Below are 10,451 nucleotides of genomic sequence, written 5' to 3'. Positions count from 1 at the left end.
CACCTCCCTCAGCTTGGTTAGAAGTCTGAAATTGCCATGTCTTAGGAAATCTGCTGTAACATGCCCAAAGGCCAAACTAGACATTAGGCTGTAGCAAGAATCCTCCACTCCTAATCGTTTGATAAAGGGGGTGGGTAGCACCATGAGACACAATGACCCTATTTGACTGCTATTGAGGGGGACCCTACGAAACTGCGTCAATAGAGGGTCCTATCTCACCAAGGTCAAGGAATGGGATGGCGATGGTGGTGCCATCACTTAGAGAATAATAATCCCTGCCTGCCTTGAACCCACCTATCAAAGCGAGCTACTTACGACTTGACATCAACTGGGCTAGAGGCAACTGTTGTATCAATCTGCTCGAAAGAATCAAACCATAGAAGAATTAATTGTGTACCACCCGAGTAGACCTAGCTGGGGTACCATTAAGAACAGCCTATATCTTTAGGCTGTGCAACGGAGGTGAGCGATCTTCAACCAACCAACCCGCATGCCCAAAATGACACCTCAAGGCCCGCCGTCACTCTGTCCTTGAGGACAAGCTTTGTTTCTAGAGCAAAGCACATAAGCAGGAAAACAATGGTGGAGGATGCGTGGAGGGCTGCAATCGAATCCCCTGCTGATGGCGGCGGATTGACCCCTGTCTCATGAGCCCTGTTCGCTCCTTCAGTTTAATTTTCTGAATTATCTTGGATTGCATGTGCTTCTGGGGCCGGCCGTGCAGAATCCAGTGCCTGTAGGGAAGAGAGGACTCAGCATCTAATAAAACCATCCACACCATTTCTTTCCTCATTGACCATAAGTACCTCGGAATCTCTAATGTGTGATTAATCAGGATACAATTTATATCATTCGCAACATTTCCTTTTACGACAATGCACTGATCGTATAAATAGATATGGCATCAAAAAACACGGGCTCTTGAAAAATAACAACACAAGCAAGTCTGATGAGCAAAATGCAATATAGAATGCTGATAGTCAATCACATGCTAGTTGATCCACATAACCATTGATGATTTCTTGGCTCGAGTCTCGAAAGAATCACGCGAATGAAATGTGGGCAGCCCAACCTTTCCAACTTACAAACAGAAATACATCCCTAAAGAATATTATGCTACTTCTACAAAAAGGATTGACGAATATCTCTGTGTAAACACATTTTCACAGAATCTGGAAGCTAGATAAATGGAAATAATGCATATTCTGCATAGAAAAGATTCCAGATGAACCGATAATATGCAGCAATGGCCTCCTGCAGAAGCCATCACCACCATAAGAGCACTTTAACACACCAAAAACCAAAGGTCACTTCTGCTTTAAATAGCTTGCCTGTGAATATCATACCTTTGTATACTTGGACGCATCCAGCACCCAGGTCTAGACCATAAAACACATGCTATGAGAACAAGAGAATAGAAATGACACAATCTGATGACCTCAGGACAAAACCACTAGGTAACAACAAGCAGACAATAGCATGCAACTTTAATGGAGGGGCACACTCCTCAGACTTAATTTCCTAAATATGAAACACCGAAGAAACCAAACATGCAGCATATTGAAAAATGTGACACAGTGAAAGAACCTGATATGCCAGAGCAGCAGCTAAAAGAGCATGGCTAAACACCATGATTCCCCTCCTAAAAGCCTGTAAACGAATTGCCAGAAAAATATAAACCGTATTTCCTAGACCCTTACTCTTCCAGGAGCAGTTCAAGAAGGTTATAACTTACCACTATGCTTAAAGACCATTAATTAACATTCAATTGAACAGTTTCAGCCCCTTTCCCAATTTCCAGTCCTCGAAAGGAAGAAAGCTCCCAAATCGTACAAGAACATAATAATCCACTCAAGGGACCACGGTCAAGGAAACTGACTACTTAATATTAGTTAGCTTCTGTTGACCAAAGAATCATTCAGGAAGTTAAGAGGGCAAAAATAACATGGCATTTAGATTCATCTCATCAGGGGACACCCCAGAGTCATGTTGCCAGAGACATACTTTTGTCTACCCTAGAAACAGTAGCTTGAACCAAAAAAAAAATTTAAAAAAAAATCACACCATTATAAAAAACTCCGGACCAATGAGCACATGTTCACAAAGGCTTTCCAAATGTCTTGGCTGGTCCTTATTAAGGTATTCCTCAGAAAGACTGTTGCTGCACTACACTACTAGAGAAACAGTGTTTATTTCACCTGACACAAGGATTTTACACAAAATAATACTGCGAGAGGAACTGCCATCTCTAAGGCTAGCTCATGCCAAAAACCTTCCCCCTGACTGGGATCAGTGCAAAGAGGCATTCCTATATTCGTACTCAGTGAAGTTACCAATGTGGCCCTGAATTGTCCCGCCGCACTTTCTCTATTTTAGGGCACATAATAAAGATATTTTAGGGTCAATCTAATGATACAATATAAGATGAGGCTGCTCCATAGGATCAATGTACATAGGTCAAAGCTAAGAGGGTCGTTTTGGTGTGCTGACAAATATTCCAAGTTGAGTTGGAACCTTAAATGACTAACAAGACTAAAAAATACACGCATTACTCTGAAATTCTACCAACAGATTCCATCAAATTGCTATATCTTTTAGCAGACTTCAAAGTGCACTTCTTTATCCATACAGACCTTAAACTGCAAATGTCCATCATTGTAGTCTTTATGTGTATAAAGTCAACAACATTCAACTATCTTGTACATTAACCTTATGAACATGTTGCATACAATACCTGTGGCAGGAGATATGCGGCTACAATAGCACCCAGATAGTTTGCAAGTAATATGCCTGATCCAAGGAAAGCTATATTGCGTACTCCAAGCCGTGTTGCAAACGTAGAGATTTGAAATCTGACAGGTATACACTAAAGAACTCAATAAAACCACTAGATATTTGTATCTAAGAACACAGCCCTACAAGTATAAAAGGAATTACTTGGAAAACAAGGACAAAAAGAGAAGGCATCCTAGTAAGTTTACTGGACCTCAACTATTTATAGCAGTATATACAGAATTGAGATTGATTCTTGAGAAACACTTCTCTTTTAGGACTATGTTCTATTGAATGCTGATTCTTCTCAGCTGAGAACAATCAGAAAGTGTGTGAAAACACATCCAGTTACTGTTAATGAATGTCCTGCAGCTAACAGTAGATAGCTATAGAGAACATTCGGACAGGAAAACATATCATAGAACTCTGCATGAAAGTGCATGGTTGCAGCCTGGTCCACATGGTCCACAAGGCCCAAAACGTCATCATTGCAAGCAAATTTTCATAATCTGCTAATACATGGGAAACTAAGCCAATAATCCAGGAAATTTTGGGAAATTTCAGCCATTAATATCTATCTCACAAGCTCACTTATATACAATTAAAAAAAGCTAAAGATACTGAGAAAAACCAAAGCATCGGTTGCTATCCGGTGAACAAGAGGGGAATATGGCAGATGTGATCTGAATATATCTCTGACTGGAAAACTCTCACCACACATTCCATCACAAACTAAAGCATTGGGTCAGTTGTTTTCACTGGTGATTTTGAGCAGTGCATACGGCCATCCACACACTACCTAAGCCACAAAGTGCAGCCTGCTAAAGACTAATGTTTTGATTTTGAACTAATGACAAGCATGAATGGCTCCTGAGTCAGCCTGGTAATTTACACCACTAGTCACTAGTGTTGCAAGAGTTTTCTTATCAAGGAAATACTTCTTAACACAGAACATTCATCTGAAATGAAGAAGGTGAAGGTTTTCAAGGACTTGCATCAACTCCATGATACCCTCCACATATCAAAAGATTAACCACACGACAAACGCAAATTGAACGGAAAATTTCATAAAACCCAAACCGTGTGCTGGAACAAAATGCTGTAAAAAGGAAAACTGTGTCATAAGTCGAGGGGGAGACAGCGAAAGAGTGCAACAAGGTGTTTGGGAACAATTCAAGGCGTTTACATGGAAAAAACGCAAAAATCAGGCCCAAAAACGCATATGAAAGTTAATATCGAAAAATCCGATCGCCGAAATGAAGCACAGGAAAAAGGAAACATGTGGGAAAAGTCATGCTCGATAGGCCTATCATGTCAGAACACAGTTCCGACGAAGATAAGACCTGTTCACATACCTTTTGACAACTTGAAGTCTCAGATTCATTTATACTAAATCTGCTACAATCTTGAAATGTCATGTCACTAGTGTGTCCAAAGCACACACTGTCGTGCAGAATCCCAACAAAGTTGCTTCTTGAATCAGCTCATTCTTTTCATGGCATCTAGCTACTGAAGGCAGCTAACAAAGGGGAAACAGTAGGCACTCCTAAGGAGGCTGCAGCCACAGGGACAGCACAGTTATCTCCCCATCCTCTGAAGCTATCTTCTGCTGCTGTTGCTGATGCTACTGAAAGTGCAGATTTCTGGGTTGTATCTGATTCATACTTTGTAAAATAAAGATCTTTAAACTAAGTCACTGAACAAAAAAAAAAAGGTGTTGTTTCTCATGCTGCAATGCAAGAACATAAACTCAAAAGACTTCTTTCAACTGAAACAGAGCTGTTTCAGTTTGAAATGCAAGCTTTATTTGATGCCCTGTTGTTCAAACAGAAAAGGCAGCATGGTCGAAATGCAGTTGATTTCTCAGACGAAAATAGAGGTGTTCAGGCAAAAGTCGGCCAGCTTGGTAAGTTCCAGATAGAACTGCACTTGTTTTAGACATGATGAGCTGATTTAGACTAATTTGCATATCTTCTGAGAGATTAAAAAAAATAAACATGCATGTCATAGTGTCACACCCACCTTATATGTGAAAGGAAGCACTAGTTGTATGCTCTCAACTCCAATACTCAAGTACGAACAGAAAAAGGGGCCAAATGTAATGTCCCCGTCTTTTCTCGTTTGTAATGTCCGTGTCTTTCACAATATTTCCAGCCCTTGGACAAATAATCCCCAGCCTCGAATAAATTATTTTTTCTGGCCTCAGTTTAAAAGTACCATGTGACTTGCTTTTGCATAAAGCTTAATACTTCAATAGAAATTTGTAGCATTTGAAGCTGAAAAGGATCAATAGGAAAAACTATTAGAAGAAGAGGAGCACAGCTGATCGAGATGGGAGTCGAGCAGCTTCCACGTCATCTTTCGGGCTGTTGGCTTTGCCAAGCTTGAGATAAGGAGGTAAGGGTACCCCAAAAGGCTTACCTTCAGCCATGTTAAATCTGTCCTAAAAACAGCAATTTCTGCATTCTATCTCTACGAATCCCCATGCCCAAAATATGCTCTACATTCCCCAAATCTTTCATGGAGAAAGCTGATTTCAGCTGATTTTTGAGAGCATCCAAGCTAGTCTTTCTTTTCCCAGCTAGTAACATATCATCACATACAAAACAAGTATGATGGGGCTGCCATCTGTATCCTTTTTCATGTACAAGCAATGATCTGCATGGCTGCGTGTAAACTCATGAGATAGCATAAAAGTGTCAAACTTTTTGTGCCACTGCCGTAGCACTTGCTTCAGCCCATACAGGCTGCATTTTAGCTTACACACCATCTGCTCTTTTCCAAGAACTACAAAGCCCTCCGGCTATTTCATGTAGATTTCCTCATCAATGTCACCACGCAAGAAAGCTGTTTTTACATCCATTTGATACAGCTCAAAGTCCAATACAGCAGTGAGAGCCAAAAGCACACGTAGAGTGGTCATCTTCATGACAGGTGAGAAGACCTCTTGGAAGTCAATCCCTTCCTTCTGTGCATAGCCTTTGGCAACTAATCTTGCCTTGTACTTGGGTTTCCCATCAACTGTCTTTACTTTGTACACCCATTTGTTTACAAGTGGCTTCCTGGCCCTGGCTAATGACACAAGATCCCAAGTATCATTTGCATATAGAGAATTAATGTCTTCTGCATAACAAGCTCCCATTTACTGCTGAGCTCACATGACTTGGCCTCTTTGTATGTAAGAGGCTCACCCTTAAATGTAAGTATCACATTATGCAAGGAGGGGTCAAACCTATGTGGTTTGCCTTCCTATGCGTGTAGACCTTCGTACCCAATGATCAACATTTTCAGAAATTGGGTCTACATCTGGAGGTATATTATTTTCAGCATTTATTGGCTGCTATAAGTCATTTTCAGCATGTTGTTCATGCTGTACAGCACCTTCATTTTCATTTCCAGCACCTGCATTTTCATAATCAACAAGCCTATCTTGCTGTCCATGACCTCCTTATGCTCTTATTTGCTGTCCATCATCATCTGGCTAAAAACTAACTGCCTAATTATCAGTTTCAGCCTGTGGTACAGCACCATGAGGCTCATTTTCTGAAGTAATACTGGTTGCAAACTCTGAAATTTCACCTTTTTCATATCTTCATTAGAGGCCAAAGTACCTTTCAGCGATTTTGCCTCATTAAACACAACATTACAGCTACGAATAATTTTCTTGGACTGAGGTAACTACACTCTATAGCCAAATTCACCCTCATCACCATAGCCCATGAAAATGCATTTGGTGGATTTTTGGTCAAGTTTGTTCCATCAGCTCATCCCTAACATGCACAAAAGCATCGCAGCCAAATATGCGTAAATGGTCATATGAGGCCGATTTGCTAGACCACACCTCCTCAGGGATGCCATTATTTAAGGACCTGTTTGGAGAGCGATTTGCAAATGTGAATTGCAGTTTTAAGTGCCTCTCCCCGAAATGCATAAGGAAGATTAGCAGTGGACAGCATGCACCGCACTCTTTTACATAAAGTCCTATTATATCTTTCAGCCACCCCATTTGAAGAAGGGCCCTTTCTTCTTTCTCTCTTGTTCCTTCTTGTAATACCTGCAATCAGATTTCTTGTGGCCCTTTCGACCACAGTGATAGCAAGTAATGTCACTCTTATCCTTTCCTTTGCTCTTGCTCCTATTTCTGTGTCCTGCATTTGCATTTTTCTTTTCAGCCCTGCCTTTTACATTGTAAGCTGAGTTGTTGCCTTCTCCACTAGACATACATCTAATTTCTTCATTCAAGATAAAACCCCTCACCCCATCATAAGAGAGATTGGGGTTATTACTGAGTGAAACCACTAAGGTCTCCCAAGAGTCAGGCATTGTCATGATTAAAAAGATCGCCCTCAACTTATCATTAAAGTCTAAATTTGCATCTTTGACCTGATTTAAAATCCCTGTAAATGCACTCAAGTGCTCAGCTGCAGGCTTTGACTCATCCAATTGCATATTCACCAACTTGCGCATTAAATGCACCTGATTAACAAGTGTGGTAATCTCATAAGTAGTTTTGAGCTTCTCCCATATTGCATAAGCTGTATCTAAACCCTTACTGTATGTCAGAATGTCATCAGTGACACCCATCTTTATGTAAGCCACAATCTTTTTATTCACTCTAGCCCAATTTGCATCAAACAATAGTGTAGGTTTATCTTCCTACAAAGCATCCTCACAATCCTTTAGGAACAAAATGCCCTGCATACGGTCTTTCCAAAGGTCAAAGCCATGACCATCAAACCGTTTGATTTCTATCAAACTCTTGATGTCTGAATTGGAAGAAGTTGTAGCCATTTTATCAAGAACGCTCTAATCTGCAAAAGCACAAGCTGAACCAACAAAATACACTACTGTTCTTTCTCAACCAAAAATAAATCTCTGTTGTTTGTACATAAACCAGCCACCACACGGGCAAATAAATCTCTACTGTTTGTACATGAATTACCCACCACACTGGTAAAAATGCAGAAATTTACCAAATTCTGCGCAAATCCCCAAAAATTACATGAATGTCGCCCAATCTGACCCAGCTAAGCAAAACCTTGCCAATACATGAAAAGCCCCAATTTCTGGGACCCAATGTCAAGAAATTTTACTCGAAATAGCAAAATTTTGACTAATGTGGCAAAATCCCCAAATTAATTGAGGTTACCCCTCGCAATGTCTGCAATTTCGGACTCGGAAATCACTGACAGGCATAAGCAGAGTCAATTCTAGGAAAAGCCCCAAATTTCTAGCTCGATTTTGCACGGAATTGCCAACAAAATCGAGCTAGAAATGTATTTATACTTAGGGCATGTAAAATGTATTTATACTTGTGGCATGTAAAGGGTGCATTCACATGTACAATGTGCGTGTACTATACACGGAGGGTGTTAAAACAGAGCCTTTATCCTGACAAAAACTATCGTTATCGATAGATCGATGCTGCCATGCCATCATCACTACCCTACCAAATTAACCACCCAATCTTCAATTAGATGAGAGGATGCTCAATTGAAAGCAAACAACTCTCTTTACTCAATCCTTGGCGAAAACTCTATCCTCACAGCCTCTATCACACCTTGAAGGATAACGATCACTAAAGAGATTAACACAGCAGCAACTTGGTGGTGTTCTTGAGAATAAAGTTGTCTACAGTATAGTATTATGGACACAGCCTATCCGCCTTTCCCCTCTGCCCTGACAATTCGCTGCCCCCCCCCCCCCCCCCCCACCAACAGACTCGACAGCTTGCTCCGCCTACTCCACCTTCCCCGGCATTCCGTCCCCCCCCCCCCCCCCCTTGCTTACCCCCCACCCGTCCTGCTGTCCCCGCCATACTCGCCCTGCAATCCCCCCCTCCCCCCGACCCTGCTATCCCCCCCCCCCCCTCTTGCTAGGCCACCCTCTGATCCAACCCCCCTCCTGCGGGTTGCCTCCATCTGCGATCGCAGTCCCGTCCGTGGTATCCAACAAACCCCCCCCCCCCCCCCCAAAAAAACTGCCAAAACCAGCAACCTTTCCCCCTCGCCATTGTTTCCCCCCCCCCCAGTCGCTCTCTCTCCTGCAGCAACATTCCCCCTCGTGTAGCACCGCGACATGATTGGTAGTTTCCTCAGAAGGGTTGCGGAATGAAAACCTTTGGTCAGACGCCGGCGCACTCAGTGAGTGCCCCGCAATCAAACACCTTGCATGTCGTCCTCTCTGAGAAGCAACTCTTAGCCATCCGAGCTAAGGATCTGGAGCTAAAGGAAATAGCAATTTATGGTCAGGTATAGGACATTCCCCAACCAGGGCCCAACTTCGGGATTTGGCTTCACTCCATGCTGCGCATCGGCACATCGCAGATCATGGAGCTGGTCCTAATGGACCAAGGGATCTTCATGGTCACGCTCAGTTCAGCAGACGCAGCTCGTGAGTTGCTTGCCAGTTCACCATATGCGTCCACGAAAGGGGTCATATACACGTTACCTTGGAATAGTGGCTTTACTGTGGAGGCCTTTGCACACCACAACAGGTTTCTTCAATACCCAATCACCCTTCTTTTTCCCGGCTTGGCGATAGAGTATCGCCAGTTGATGGAAGACTTTGGATGGCTCTTCGGCACTGTCCTTCCCGCATCTTTCGCGGATGCAGTGACAACAACATGAGTCCCAAAGATACAGGTGGCAGTGAAAGAAGTCAAGAATATCCCACAGTTCCTAGAGATTGAGGCGGGCGAGCACGCCTTTAGGCAGCATGTCATTGTGATGGGGCAGCCAGGGCAATGCCTGCGCTACCACAACTTTGGGCACCATGCAGCAATCTGTACGCGTTTTAGAGCTAAGGTGGTTGTGCAGATAGGCCCGCAAGTGGACGCTGACGACTTCACATGGGTCCAGAGACGACAGAGAGGGAGACGGAGGGGGGGGGGGGGGGTGCAGCCTGCTCCTCAGACCTAGCCTCATCAGCAGGGAGCAGGTGGGAGAGCGACACCCCCTCGACAGAGCACTCCACAAACCCCCCCTACTCGCCCCACCTGGCAAGAACGCAACCCCCCATATCCACCACCCGCGCCTCACCTGAGATCCCACAACCCCCCCACCCACCCTCGCCCCCCCCAACATCCCATGACCCCCCCCCCCCCCCCCCCACACCCACCATGCTCCTCCGTCCATCCCACCATCCCTCAATCCTTCTCCCCCCCACCACTCGCCCTACCGAGCACCCCCCTGATCCACACCCAGTACAAGTGTTTCCCCCCAGACCCACCCCCCCTCCTCCCACAGGAGGTGATGAGCCACAAACGCCTACATCCTCCTCACACTAGCAATCTTTCCCCTCCCATACAGCCACCAGCTCATCCGCCCCTACTGCCCGCCACACTTTCCCGAGACAGACACAGCTATTGCCACAAGATTTCTTCCGTAGTGGCCCATGGTCCCACCTAAGAGTTGCGGAGCGCGGAGAGTTACCACTACTCTAGAGGTGGGGATCTTCATGGTTCGTAAGTCAAGAAGAGGCAAGGCCCATCTACTAGCACCACCGGATGCACCAAACTACGCCTTTTTTATTCAGTCCTCTCGCTCAGGGGAGTGGATGGCTACACAGGTAGAGGAAGAGTTGAAGAGTCAGGTAGTGGACCACATCTCCCAGTGGATGAAAGAAGAAGGTCTAGCACTCTTTGCACAACAGTGGCTTGGTTGCATGATGGACATTAA

The 10,451-nt window shown here is 43.9% G+C and overlaps 1 protein-coding gene across 2 annotated transcripts in view; it reads right to left on the bottom strand.

Moving 5' to 3' along the window:
- Positions 1 to 910: 910 nt before the first annotated feature.
- LOC148020795 (homogentisate prenyltransferase) overlaps positions 911 to 10,451 on the bottom strand; it is a 130,229-nt gene continuing 120,688 nt past the window's right edge. The window contains exons 8-11 of one of the 2 annotated variants that reach the window (XM_087698606.1): positions 2,735 to 2,852; positions 1,588 to 1,650; positions 1,347 to 1,379; positions 911 to 1,254 (exon numbers count right to left, since the gene is read on the bottom strand). In XM_087698606.1, the coding sequence (XP_087554732.1) occupies positions 1,180 to 1,254; positions 1,347 to 1,379; positions 1,588 to 1,650; positions 2,735 to 2,852 (289 nt within the window). In that variant the 3' untranslated portion in view covers positions 911 to 1,179. The remainder of the gene's footprint in view (positions 1,255 to 1,346; positions 1,380 to 1,587; positions 1,651 to 2,734; positions 2,853 to 10,451) is intronic. The other variant, XM_087698605.1, reaches the window with a different exon arrangement.

The sequence above is a fragment of the Lygodium microphyllum genome, chromosome 18 (genome assembly GCF_053477565.2).
Source record: "Lygodium microphyllum isolate KBCC chromosome 18, Lygodium_microphyllum_v1.1.10, whole genome shotgun sequence".
Lineage (NCBI taxonomy): Eukaryota > Viridiplantae > Streptophyta > Polypodiopsida > Schizaeales > Lygodiaceae > Lygodium > Lygodium microphyllum.
This window is presented reverse-complemented; position numbering and strand designations above follow the sequence as displayed.